Below are 14,656 nucleotides of genomic sequence, written 5' to 3' on the forward strand. Positions count from 1 at the left end.
CAATTAAAGGCAGGCACTCTGAACAGTGGCCTATACAAGTTTCTCTATTACCAATGTGATTAATTTTTCTTCTCTTCTCTCAAGTGTATCGGCTGGCATATCTTCGATTAAATACCCTCTGCTTACGGCTTCTGTTTGACCACCCTGAACTAGAACACTTGATCTGGACCCTTTTTCAGCACACATTGCAAAATGAATATGAACTTATGAAAGACAGGCACTTAGACCAGGTAGTATAAATCAATGAGATTTATATTTGCTTTTCAGCAAAATGTTGCTTTTCAGTTTTTCATCTGTTAAATTCTGGTTTGAGGTTTTTATTTCCCACAAGAGACAGATTATTCAAAGCAGAAATTAGTTTAATACAGTGAACTGATGTATTTAAGAAGGCCTCAATTTACTTTTAACTACTGAAAGTTATTTATGCTGTAACGTCAAAGGCATAGCATGTGTCATCAAAAAAATCTGAAAAGTAGTGAGTAAAGGCCGAAGTTTACTGTGAATACATTAATTTTGCCCAGGGAAGTCAATACTAACTAATCCACATTTTGTCTTTTCTACCCTAAAATTTCAGCTTTATACTGTATCTAAATGTGAACTTGAAAAATATTACCATTTTTGTTTAGTGAACTTTTTTGCAAAAAGAAGGGGACATTGGTTTGCCTTTTTTGTTTTTGTTTTCTCCTCCAAGGATTGGTATGGGATGGAATGACATGTAGATAATTGATTTAGCTCAGTAGAGGAATCCTAGAGCTACTGATCTTCACCTTCATTTCTAGTAACCAATCCTGACTTCACTGAAGTCAATGGCAAAACTCTCATTGACCTCCATGCAGCTGGACTGCACCCCATGTAAATAGAAAAACATGTAAGAATATAGGGGAGGAGGGATAGGTGCTTTCTCAATCTGAAGTATAACAACATTTGCTGCATTTCTGATTCTTCTTCTTGTTTCTTTACTAGATCATGATGTGTTCCATGTATGGCATATGCAAAGTAAAGAATGTAGATCTTAGGTTTAAAATCATTGTTACAGCATACAAGGAGCTCACCAATACAAATCAAGAGGTATGTAAAATCTTTAAGTATTAGTCATCCATGAATATTGTAACAATGGCGTTTTTAAAGTCAAGTGGAATTTCTTCGCAGGTCCAGGTTTTGTTGAGGAGTTGGCAAAGTTTGTGCTGGAGCATTGTTCCACCAGCTTTAAAAACCTCAGCTGAGATGCTGTCTGGGCCTGGTGCCTTGTGATTTTTTTTCTGAATGATGGCACGCCGGACTTCCTCAGAAGATGGGGGATCAGCAAGGTGTTCCATTGCTGAGCGTTGTGGAATATAGACTATGGCAGTGGTGGGCAATCTGTGGCCCAGCAGGGTAAGCTGACTGTGGGCCTCGAGACATTTTGCGGCTCCCAGTGGCCGCGGTTTGCTGTTCCCGGCCAATGGGAGCTGCAGGAAGCGGCGGCCAGCACGTCCCTGCGGCCCGCCGCTTCCTGCAGCTCCCATTGGCTGGGAACAGCGAACTGCGGCCACTGGTTGCCGTGGGGGGCCGTGCCTGCGGACGGTCAACGTCCGCAAAATGTCTCGTGGGCCACAATCAGTTTACTCTGATGGGCCACAGGTTGCCCACCACTGCTCTATGGTGTCTTCAGATACCATGGATTCACGGCTTAGTAGGCACTCAAAGTGCTCCTTCCAGCGTTGTTTAATGGCCGCATTGTCCTTGAGGAGGGTGAAGCCACCCTGGGAACGTAAAGGGGTTGGGCCTTTGGAGCCTGGCCTTTGTTGCTTGAAAGAAGCTTTTCATGTCATCCTGGTCTACGAAACCCTGGATCTCAGAGGTCTTCTCTTGCCACCACTTATTTTTGATGTCACATAGCCTCCTTTGGACTTCAGCTTTGAGCAGGTGATAAGCCTCATGTTTTCGTTGTTTAGAGGAATTATCTTGCCAGTTACAAAATGCAGTTCTTTTCTGTTGAATTAATGCTAGGATTTTCTCGTTGTTTTCATCAAACTAGTCTTGGTGCCGATTAGTGGAATATCCTATAGTTTCAGCACATGCACTGTGAATGGTATTTTTAAGTTGATCCCAGTGCTCTTGAATATCAATGATGTTACCAGGCAAGTTAGAGAGTTTCTCAGACAGGTGTTGCTGGAACATCTCACAGCTGGCTTGGTCTTGAAGTGCTTTGACGTTGTACCACTTTTGCTTAGTCTTTGGGTGTTTGCGGTGTGGTGGAGTGAGCTGCAGGTACATGACTGATCTTACTAATTGATGGTCTGTCCAACAGTGATCTGTACCTCTCCTGGCTCGTGTGATACGGACATCGGCATAATCTCGGGTTCTGACTATAACATAGTCAAGGAAGTGCCAATGTTTGGACTGAGGATGTTTCCAGGTGGTATATTTGTTACTCTGCCTAAAGATGGTATCTGTGATGAGCAGGTCATGTTCCACACATTTGCTGGGGAGGAGAATACAATTGGGGTTTAGTTTTGCCAGCCCTTCTTTGCCTATTGTGCTGCTCCAGAGTTGGGAGTCCTGTCTGACTCGGGCATTGAAATCTTCCAGGAGCATGAGTTTGTCTGACTTAGGTGTGGCTGTGAGGATTGCATCGAGAGCACTATGAAACTGCTCCTTGTTGTCTTCCTCATCATCAAGTGTTGGGACATATGCACTGATGACCATGGCATATTGGTGTTGCTGAGCTTGAGCCGAGTCATGAGATGCTCGTTAATCCCCATGGGAAGCTCCAAAAGCTGACTGGTGATCTTATTTTTGATGACAAAGCCAATCCCATGAATGTGTCTCTCTTCAGGTGGCTTTCCTTTCCAAAAGAAGGTGTAGCGACCACCATCCTCTTTAAATTGGCCCTCATCACCCCAGCAGGTCTCACTAAGAGCTGCAATGTCAATGTTGCGTCTTGCCAGTTCTCTGGCAATTATGGCAGTTCTTCTTTCTGGGCATTCACTGTGCTGAGATCTTTGTGCAAGAGCTACAGAGGTATTGTCATCCTCTCCATTGCAGGGCAGATCCTTGTCTGGATCCTACTAAACCACCTTCTCCCCCTTGCTGAGGAACTCCTCCCTGAATCACAGTGTGGCTTCAGGCCATCCTGAGGCACAACTGACGTGATCTTTGTGGCATGACAGATTCAGGAGAAACGTAGAGAGCAACACCAGGAACTGTTCATGGCATTCATTGATCTAACCAAGGCCTTTGACTCTACCAATTGTAATGCCCTATGGAAGATGCTGTGTAGGTTTGGCTGTCCACAGAAATTCATTTCCATCATCAGACTACTCCATGATGGGATGACTGCCACCATTCTGTGCAACGGCTCAGAGACTGAACCATTCATCATTCGCACTGGTGTCAAGCAGGGCTGTGTCATTGCTCCAACGCTCTTCTCCATTTACCTTGCTGTGATCCTGATTCTCATCCGTGACTGCCTTCCTGGTGGAATCAAGATTGAGTATCATATGGATGGTCAACTCCTAGCTCAGTGGTTTGAGCATTGGCCTGCTAAACCCAGGGTTATGAGTTCAATCCTTGAGAGGGTCATTTAGGGCAAAAATCTGTCTGGGGATTGGTCCTGCTTTGAGCAGGGGGTTGGACTAGATGACCTCCTGAGGTCCCTTCCAACCCTGATATTCTATGATAAATCTATGATAATCTCCGACGCCTCCAAACTCTAAGATCACGAGAATCAGCATCACTGACCTTCAGTATGCAGATGACTGTGTCATTCTCACACACACAGAGGCCGACCTGCAAAGTACCTTAAATGTTTTTGCAGATGCCTATCTGGATCTCTCTCTCTCAACGTTGGGAAAACCAAGGTACTCTACCAGCCCTCACCTGCACAAACTACTCTTCGTACTACACAAATCACCATCAGCGGAGAACCCCTGGAAAATGTGAACCATTTTCCATACCTTGGCAGCCACATCTCCCAAATAGCCAGCATTGACACAGAAATTGTATACATAATCCGCTGTGCCAGCACATCCTTTGGAAGACTACTCAAACGAGTCTTCAATTATAGGGATCTCTAAACAGGCACCAAGATCTTGGTTTACAAAGCAGTTGTCATCCCCACTCTTCTCTATGTGTGTGAGACCTGGGTAACCTATAGATGACATCTTAAGTGGCTGGAATGTTTCCAACAGCGCTGCCTCACGAGGCTTTCCAGGATCAGCTGGGAAGACCGACACACTAACATTAGTGTTCTCTCTGCAGTCAACATCAGCAGTATAGAAGGGCAGGTCATGAAACACCGGGCACGTCTTCACTACCCGCCGGATTGGCAGGTAGCAATCGGTCTATCGGGGATCGACTTATCGCGTCTAGTGAAGATGCGATAAAATCGATCCCTGATGGCTCTACCGTCGACTCCGGAAATCCACCGCGGCAAGAGGCGGTAGCGGAGTCGACGGCGGCGCGGCAGCGGTCGACTTGCCGCCGTCCTCGCAGCCAGGTAAGTCGACCTAAAATACGCCACTTCAGCTACGCTATTCACGTAGCTGAAGTTGCGTATCTTAGGTCGACCCCCCGCTGTAGTGTAGACCTAGCCTCCAACTCCACTGGGCTGGCCACTGTGAACGTAGGCCTGACACTCACCTCCTGAAGCAAGTACTCTTCTCTCGGTTAAGTCAGGGAAGAAGGGCTTGCAGAGAGCAGCAGAAGCATTTCAAAGACATACTGAAAGTACACCTTAAAAAGGGTGGCATCAACCCAACAAACTGGGAGGACTCGACACAGAACAGAACACAGAGGCACCACTGCTCACTTTGAGGAGAACAGACGTGCTCATGAGACAGAGAAGTGACAAAGGAGGGGGGAAAAGGGCACAACAGTCCAGCCAACAACTGTCGTCTCCAAGATTACACTGGTCACTTCTGTGGGAAAATCTGCAGGGCACGAATTGGGCTCCTCAGCCACTTAAAAACCCACCAATGAACTCCCTTGGCAGACATCATCCTCGCATCGAGGGATAGCTGAAGAAGAGTCATCCATAAACATTTGTTATAACGTTGCGCATGTCCCTCCAAGGATCTCCAAGTCCAGTGTGTCATCTTCATTCTACCTACGAGGGAACTGACACTCAGAGGTTAAATGACTTACCAAGGTCACACAAAAGTATGTGGCAAACACATTTATTTTGATAACTCTCCTCAAAGAAGCAAACCATAGTTTTTATTAAAGATACTCATCCTGTGAAAAAAATAGAGTGTGATTATGTAAATTAAAGACTATTGGTCAGATTTACAAAGATATTTAGGTGCCTATAAAGGCAAATACACACCTGGCAGAATTTTCAAAAGTACCCAAGCAGGTAAGGCAGGCACTAAACTCCCATTGGAAGATTAGTGCCTAGCATGTTGAAGTGCTTTTGAAAATCCCATTAGGTGTCTATATGTAACTTTAGGTACTAAATGTATTTGTAAATCTGGTCCTCTGTTCATAATACACATGCACATGAGGGCCTAAATAAGGATGCATGGGCAAACTTAATTCTAGCATTTCCTACCTTTTGAATTCAATCTTGACAGTCCTTTACTGTAGTTTTAGTCTGTAATCATAAGTACTTATGCGGTGCTTTACATCTTCAAAGCGTTGAAACAAACAGGTGACGTGGCTTGTCCACATTAACAGTCAGTGGTGAAACTGTGATTAGAACTCAGGGGATCCTGCAGCCTTCTCCTGTGCTCTAGCCACTAGATTACATTGCATCTATGTTTGCCTAAATTAGCTGATGCTATCAGCTGTCATTTGATAGCACAAATCCAAGTATGGTGATTGTTATATTTTTTGTTACAAAAGAGTGAACTATTTTTGCAATATTTTCAGTTTTAAAATCTTTGTTTTCTGTACGTACTCTGTTCTGTTTAGTGGCCACATCTTGCTCTTCTTACTTCTGGAAATAATTCCATCGAGGTCCATGGGACTACTGCTGTGAACAAACAGAGCAGCATTTAGCCCCAAATAAGCAATATTGCTCAAAATGTGTCTGTGTCTTCTTTAACAGAACAACAGTATGGTTAAACCTGTCTAAATGACTACTTGAGTAACCAACAAAGGGGTGTTTTAGGGGAGGTGGGTCTTTCACTAAAATCTGATTGAGAACCTTACTTGAACAGCTAAAGGGAATCCAATACATTAAATCAGACTTATCTGATAGCAAAGATTATTTCATTGGTTCAAAGAGTTTAAAATATAAATATTTAAAGATTTTTTTTATTTATGAAAAGTCACTTATAGCCAAGGCAGTTGTCCACTAATTGCCTTAGATGTAGGTGAAATAAAAATGTAAGGTTTGTTATATTAAACTGCTGGATGTTTCAGTGGAAAACTTAAAAGAATGCACAGAACTATGCAAGGTGTACTGTTTCCTGTTCATGAACTGTGTGTATGCAGCATGTGGCCCTATGAACACTTATGTTAAGAGCAGATAAATTGGTCTTTTAGAATAGGGTGTTGCTGTAGGTGGGAGCCAGTTGGTGAGGTTGGAAAGATGATTATTTAAGTTCTGATTATTCTAATAATTTATGGATGTGCTTAAGTCCCATTGATTTCAGTCAGAATTATAGCAAGTGGGATGTAAGCACATGCTTATGTGTTTTGCTGAATTGGGGCTGTAACATGCTAAGGGTTACCTTTGGGTGGTTGCTGTGGCCAAGTGGGCTATCACACAGGTTTCACTGTAAATTTATTTAAAAAACCTGATTGTCTAAAAAAAAACTTCTTCATATTTTAAAATACAAATGAAAATTCTTTAACGATACCATACAGAGAAGATTCTCATACTTGAGTTTCATGGTTCCAGCATCAGACATAAAGAAATTCCCTTTGCCTTTACGGACTAGTCTGCGCTGAGGGTACTTGGAGCTAGAAGTGTGATTCACAGCTCACATACACGTTCTCACACTACCTCTCATCGAGGTAGTATGCTAAAAATAGTAGTGTCACCACAGTAGCACAGGCAGTGGCAAGCCGCAGTATGGGCTAGCCATCCTGAGTACAAACCTGTGGGTATGTACTCAGGGTGGCTATCCTGTGCCGCCACTGCTCGCCGCTGCCCGTGCCACCATGGCTACACTGCTATTTTTAGCATGCTAACTTGACGCGAGCTAGTGTGAGTATGTGTTCGTGAGCTGGGAATCGCACCCCTTGCTCCAAGTGAAGACAAAGCCTAAGTGTTTGCACTGAGGTAACTAAACTGGTAGAAAAACCAATTCCGTTACATTGGTGCAGCTCATGACTGTGAATGCAGTTCTTCTGATACAAACACATTAATATTGGTATAACTGGGTCTGATTAGGGGGTCCAAGGTCACTATGTCAGTATTTCTACCGATTGACTTAAATCTGCAAAAACTGAGTGTAGAAAAGCCCTAAGCAGCAGTGCTGTCAGCTAGCACACAAGACACAAACACCCTTAACTATTAGCCAATGCTAATTTAAATAAATGGTGCATGCTGTGGGAACTGGACTGAAATTCAAATTTAAGATTATTTTTAATATATAATTTTTAACCCGTTGTAGACTTTCAAACGAGTGCTGATCAGGGAAGGACAATATGACTCCATTATCGTCTTCTACAACTTAGTGTTTATGCAGAAACTGAAAACTAACATTTTGCAGTATGCCTCCAATAGGGTGAGTTGTTGATCTCCTATATATTTGTTGTGCTGAAAGTTAATCAGTTCACTGACTTCAAATATTATATTGTAATGATTAAATATCCTACTTACTCTTTTGTCATAGCCTCCCACCTTGTCACCCATCCCCCACATTCCTCGAAGTCCTTACAAGTTTTCTAATTCTCCCCTACGTGTCCCTGCTGGAAATAACATCTACATCTCACCCTTGAAGAGTCCATACAAATTCTCTGAAGGGATGTTGTCACCCACAAAGATGACTCCAAGATCCAGGTTGGTAATAAACAATTCTCTGAGCAGGTGACAGTAACAAATAAGTATTTAATTCAAGCAAGTTAGGAAATTATACACTGTGATTTTGTTAGATATCAATGGCTATAGCTCTTTCTTTTGGTCCAAAGTTTGAGCCCTATTTTGCAACCTTTACTTAGAATGAGGCCTTTTAGTTTGTAACCAATCCACTGGAAGATGGATTTGGTATGAAATAGAAACATCGCTTCTTAGATGTGCCGCATTTGATTTGATATATATTTTCACTGTCTATGTATATCATATTCTTGTAAAATGTGAACTACTTGAGTGCAACTAGCATGTGCACTGATGGCTCAGAGGACTCGTAATGGGTCAGCAGTCTAGCTTTATGCTACTAGTTTTTGATTCCACCAAGGATGGTAGCAATTGAACATCATTCGTTGCCACACTCTGGCTGTTTGGCCTCTGCAAAATAAGTTTGTTGTCTTAGTCTAGTGCCTAGTGAACACCATCACAACAGGCCCCCTCGTGGGCAGGCTCAGCACAGAGGCCAAGGATTGCATGGGCATGGACATGAAAAAGTTACAAATATCATTGTATGTTTTAGGTTAAACTCCTGCTATGATTTTGGTTAGCAAACATCTAAAGGTAATGATCAAAGGAAGGGCATGTCTGGGCTACCCACCTACTGAGAAGGGGGGTGTTCCTGTCAAAAAGCATGGGATGGACTAAGCGGGCCTCTAATTCTCTCCAATTCCACAATTTCTCTTCCACGTTCACTTCAAGGTGATTCTAATTTGGTGGTTCAGCACTTCCTCGTTCTGTCTAGAATTGTAAATGTTTAAGAAGAAATTGTTAAGGTTGTGGTGAATGTTTTGCCCTCACTGAATGCTTAGCATATTTTTATGCTAAGAGATAAGGGAGCGATTTCTTTAGTTTAATATGCCAATGTCTTAGAAAGCATATGTTCTCTTCACTAGTCTTCATGCCAAATTGTGCAAGTTTGTGAGTGTTTCTGTCTTTTCACTGATAAATAAGGCTTTATCTTTAAAGGTTGTCTTCTTGTTTGTCTTGACAGAATCCTGGTGTCAATTGGTGAATCATTTGGGGTGAGCGTAAGTTTTTGAATGTCAAATCTTGTATATATAAAAAAAAAACATTTGGAAGGAATGCGCAGTTTTCTGTTTTGTAGAACTGGTCGGTGTCACTGCTTTAGTTGAGTGTGTTGTGGAATTTGTAAACACAAAGATTGCTGGAGCACTTGCTAGCATCTCTGAAATAGCCTGAATTTATAAAAAAATCTTCCATGATATATTAGGGTAGTTTGGGAAAGTTTTAAAGAACTCTTAAAAGACAGCAGATATCTAGAACTCTGAAAAATTGATTTTTGGCTAGTAGTCTGGAAGATGTACATAGTTAACTGGGAATGATTTTTATGATCTTCTTGTAATCCCAGACTTCTGAGAAGTTTCAGAAAATAAACCAAATGGTGGGTAGCAGTGATCGTCAGCTGAAACGCAGTGCTGAAGTAAGCACTGCCCCTAAACCTCTGAAGAGACTTCGCTTTGATATAGAAGGACAGGATGAGGCAGATGGAAGGTAGGATATAGTTCTTAACTTGTCATGAAGCTACATGTACTTTTATTTCTGGAGGCCTATAACATAAGGTTTAGCAAAATAATAACAAAGGAAACAAGCTTCCATCATACAGAGGTACTATGTCTTAGCTAATGTATGTATGCAGTGTTATTGTAGCTGTGTTGTCAAAATTCAGTATTTTCCTGTTTTGTTTCTCAGACCTGAAGAAGAGCTCTGCGTAAGCTCGACAGCTTGTCTCTCTCACTAACAGAAGTTGGTCCAATAAAAGATATTACCTCTCTTTACCTAATATATGGAATAATATAAAATCTTTAGTGATAGATTTTAGCCCAGTGCTTCTTGAATCTGAATCTCTTTAGTGTCAGGAGCAAGAGTCTCTCCTGCTGACAGCAAGTACAGTACTGGGTGCTAGACCAGAATTGGATATTAAACTACTGTCTCAAGTGGCTTTGGTCAAACTTAGCAAACTTGAAGATAAAACTGAATATCAGAAAGCTAATAACTCTTGAATCAGCTTTAGTATGCAGAAAAAAATACTAGGGCTGGGTTTGCATTTTTTACAAGAAACCAGAAAGAGGTGGTGACGGTGCTGATGTGAACTAACCACAGTTAGTAACTTGCTTTATTTAGACAAAAATAAAAAGAACATACTAATTGCTTCAATGAAATGTTTTCTGTCCGCAGCAAACACCTTCCTGGAGAGTCCAAATTCCAGCAAAAGCTTGCAGAAATGAGTAAGTATTGTCTACTGTAGTAAATGAGTAGAAATGACAGTCTTAGATAAAAAAGGTTGTTTCCCTGCATGCCAACTTCTCCGAATAAAAACCTTGCTAAACATCTACATAATTTAAGTAACAGCAGGAATTACTGGGTACATTTATTACGTTACTCAGTCTTACAGCGTTTCCATCTGATCTTGAAAATGTAGTTTAAAATGGAAATACTGGGCCACCATTTCAAGTGTGCTAACTAACCTAGATGTCATGTAAGATAGACATTTCCTGTAGATAGTGTATGAACATGACAAATTTTTCTTAAACATTGGCATTCTTAGACTGAAGCTTTCTAAATAAATACTGCCCTTAATACGGTTCTAAGTAATATGCAAAAGCTTTGTTGTAGTAAATTTATCATTTGCTTTTGGACAGAAAGGGGATCTTAAGAGATGTATAGTATGTGCTCAGTCTGTAGTTGGGATCTATTATATGGTGTTGTATGGCACATTTTTGAAGAGGATAGGGAGGAATCATACTATATACTGCCCTGGGACACACAACAGAACTCTCATGGTAGATATCTGGAGGATTTGGTGAGGCTTGAGGGCAAGACAGAACTGTATTACAGCCGAATTAGTGCTAACTTTCTTTTCAGACCTTCAGATGTTGTTTGTGACAACTTGTGTGAGTCTGACCTATAAACGAGTATTGAACTGAAAGCTTTAATACTGAATGTGAAACGGATGTTTAGCCTCTCAAATTATTTAACTGTAAGCATGGTTTACCGGTTATAAAAATTGCACTTACCCTCAAAAGAGTTGCATTTAAATTGATTCGGTAACTGATCTAATCTTTCTAAGTTAGTTCCAGAAATAAACTGCTCAGTACAGTGAATGTTAAACAATGGTGTTTGTAGTGCTTAAGCCGTTTTTGTAAAGTCTGGTAAATAAGTGTTGCTGTGCTGGTTTCTTTTGGAACTGTTGGTTTTGCCAATAAATGCTATAATACACAAAAATAAAAATAAAATACATGTACAAAAACCAAAGTACAATCCACCAGAGGTGCTCTGGTGAACAAGTGTTTCCAGCTGCCTGATGGTCCAGTAGCAATGCTGTCTCAGAGGCAACTGCAGTTAACACCCTAGGGTGGAAAAGGTTTTAGTATGGAGGCAGATTTGGGGGAAATTCTTGAGTACCACTGCTCCCTACTACCGCCTCCCTTCCAGGCCCCCCACAACACACACAAAAAACCCCTAACACCTTCCATGAAATCATTTTTGTGTAAGGAAAGCTGCCACTCCTACCCCCCACTCCCCTAAAAATTACTACAATTTACATAGGATGTGTCCAGTGATCCCTACATGTGGTCTGGCTCCCCTTTCATTGGTCAGTGGAGGCAGGGAGACCCTTTCATTTGAGAGCCCACCCTCATCTATGTTCCTTCAAGTGTCTGGATCCATTGTAGAGATTGGAGCTCAAAACATCTTTCCATCTGCTAAATTCTATCTTGGAATTTCACCAGCAATAGCTCTACTTTGATTCATCTTCTGTCCCCCCTTGCTTCCCAGTACAGACTTGCATGTCTTCTAGCTGGAGTATTGGAGCAAATGTTTGCAGAAAGAATGGAGACAATCTGCAGTCTGGGGCCCTCTTCTTCTACAGGATCATGATGCCTCTTCTGCTCACAGATTTCTCAGTTGGACTGGGAACTGAATGAGCTAAATGAAGAGCAGAAGTTTAGGAAGTGGCTGGGCCCCTTGAGAGACCAGAAGCAGCAAGAGACCCACCAAAACACAAAAACCCACTGCCCAGCAGTGCTATCACATCAGAGAGACACAGAGCTACTGTAGTGGTACTCCACTAATCACAGAAATACCTTCCAAGGGAAAGTTGGGGGGAGGAGGCTCCCTTGGCTAAGAGAAACTCAGTCCTCCCTTCACTAGCTGAATTTTGCCCATATTCAGTTTCTCATTGATCCCCTTCTCTCAGGCATGCCCATTGAGGTTCTCTGCTGGATATTTGAAGACGAGTTGGAATCATCCCTTAATACCCTTCTGAAAACAATTTAAAAAAAAAAGAAAGCTGGGGTCAGTCCAAAGAGAATGGGAAGCAAAAGATTACACTGAATTATACAAATCTTGTGACTGAAGCTCCTTGCAACCACGGAAATACAAGATGGCCAAAAAACCCGAGGGGGGATGGAAATTCCATCTCTCAAAGGGTCACAGTAAGAACTATACTACTATGGTTCAAGGAGACCTACTGGCACTGAGTTTGGAAACAACCCCATTAAAAGACCAAGCCAGAACCATCCGTTGCTGATATATAAATGTTTCTGATCCACTAACAAAAGACATTCTAAATTCACAATCAACATAGCCATAAGAGATTTAATCAACTCAGCATTGGGCCAACTTTCCAAGGGCAGATGTCAAAACAGGCAGATCATGAAACTTTACAACTAATAGCCAAGCTACCAACAGATGGTACAAATATATAAAAAATCAGGCTGCAGTGGCAGCTGAGACAAAGAAATCTGTCATCCCAATAGAGGGGGATTCGCCCTCCCAGAATTGGGTGGAAAGTAAAAGGCTGCTGGATGCTGAAATTATAAACGTAGATAGAAAGCAGCCTGAGGATCCATCTCAACAATTCACTTCAACAAAGCCAACCTTGACAAAATACTTAAGAAACTCCACTCCACAAGGGACCTTTGAGCACAAGCACTGTTGAACAAGATCTTGATATCATCTTTCTTCATGCTACCATGGATATCATCATATTCTCAATAAAGGTCCACGGTAGTTATCAGTGTAGCAGAAAGATAGTGCGCATGCAAAACTAAGCACCAGCCCATGCTCTTGGTAGCCTCAGCTCGCTTCCAAGAGAGAGATCTTCAGAGGATTTTTCAGTAATGCGGCTGCCAAGCACATAACTGTATGCTACTCATTCACCATTTCAAGGAAGTAGGCATACACACACTTAACGAAGTTGCCCCTCCTTTTAGGCTTTTAGTTACAACAGGTTTAAAGGAACATCCAGAGGTCCATTTGGAAACAGAACCTTCAGAAGATGAGGACCTGAAACACCCACCTTTGAAGTTCACAAATTGAACTGCATAAAATATGCTCTTGAGCAAGAGGTATACTCTCCATTTGGTGGGCATATATCTTTCATATAGAAAAGTTCTCAGATCAATAGGTCTTTAAAAATTATTAAGATGTTAGTTGGAGGAATCCCTACATTTGCTTCATACAACTAAGGACAACAAAGAACCCTGAGAAACTGACAATGCAGGCAGCATCAGACTGTGTCCTCTTGATAAGACCAGCCAAACCAATGCTCTTTAAAGAGAGATTCTCTGAAACATATTCCGTCTTTATCTTGGGCCTAAAGAGATCTAGAAAAAAATCAGAAATGTTTTGAATCTCAAGGCACTCAACAAATGCACAAAATACGGAAAGCTAAAGAGGGAGACTGATTTTGGCATCATCCCTGTCTATGAAGAGACTTTCTCTCATCATTAGATCATACAGAGGCAGTCAGTGAAGCGTCTTCAGTTTGACTCAGGATCTGTGGAGACCAGAGCTCCCAGGAAATGGTGTCTGCACCCTGAGCTTTCGAACTAATAACATCCTAGATAACCTTTCACCTTTGCAGAAAACCAGCATACCACTGTAGTGCCAGATTTTTCACCCTTTACTCAATCAAATGTTACTTACTTACACAAATAGTCCCTTTTCGTTTAGTAAATAGTATTCAGTGTCAGCAAAGGTTGCAAAACCTCTCCAGAGAGAGGAACTCCAGAAAGTGGCAACAGTGGATCTCTGTCCTTGGACTCGTCATCCCAATTCCCTATTATACCTTCTGTCCAATTCCATTACTGTCCAGAGTGGTATAGAAGATCAAACAAGACAGTATAGTGTTGATTGTTCTCCACTGGATCATGAGTCAGAAGTTGTCAGAGCTGACGTATCTGACATCCCAGGCCATACTGCATTTGTCATCAAGGAGGAATAACCTACTCTCTCAACATTCTTTCAGAAGTTGAACACAAAGTCCATGATGCTTCTGAATGGAAGAGCTAAAGAAAATAGGCTGTGCAGGAAAAGAGAACACTCCTATTGGCCAGGAAGGAATCATCCTTGAAGGCTTACATTTTTATTTGGAACCTTTTTCAGTTTTTGGTAGAGAGAGAGGTTGCATATATAAAGCAATTCACATCCCATTAGCTCTTTCATCTCATAGTCACCGGAACTGGTGCATAGTACTTAAAGTGCAGATTTCATTAGTATTCAATCCTTTGTTCCCAGAGGGCCTCTTTGGCAGATCATATTCACATACCTGTTGAAAGCATTAGACCTAAAATGAGATGTCTGATGGGATTTGAGTGGGATTTTCAAAAGTGCTTAGAGTTGGCCTAACTC

General features: G+C 41.8%; 1 protein-coding gene across 3 annotated transcripts in view; it reads left to right on the plus strand.

The window, feature by feature from the left end:
- RB1 (RB transcriptional corepressor 1) overlaps positions 1-14,656 on the plus strand; it is a 165,401-nt gene that overhangs the window by 148,164 nt on the left and 2,581 nt on the right. For 2 of the 3 annotated variants that reach the window (XM_065416876.1, XM_065416885.1), the window contains exons 20-26: positions 85-230; positions 964-1,068; positions 7,548-7,661; positions 7,770-7,936; positions 8,994-9,030; positions 9,372-9,514; positions 10,199-10,248. In XM_065416876.1, the coding sequence (XP_065272948.1) occupies positions 85-230; positions 964-1,068; positions 7,548-7,661; positions 7,770-7,936; positions 8,994-9,030; positions 9,372-9,514; positions 10,199-10,248 (762 nt within the window). The remainder of the gene's footprint in view (positions 1-84; positions 231-963; positions 1,069-7,547; positions 7,662-7,769; positions 7,937-8,993; positions 9,031-9,371; positions 9,515-10,198; positions 10,249-14,656) is intronic. The other variant, XM_065416893.1, reaches the window with a different exon arrangement.

This window comes from Emys orbicularis, chromosome 1 (genome assembly GCF_028017835.1).
Source record: "Emys orbicularis isolate rEmyOrb1 chromosome 1, rEmyOrb1.hap1, whole genome shotgun sequence".
Lineage (NCBI taxonomy): Eukaryota > Metazoa > Chordata > Testudines > Emydidae > Emys > Emys orbicularis.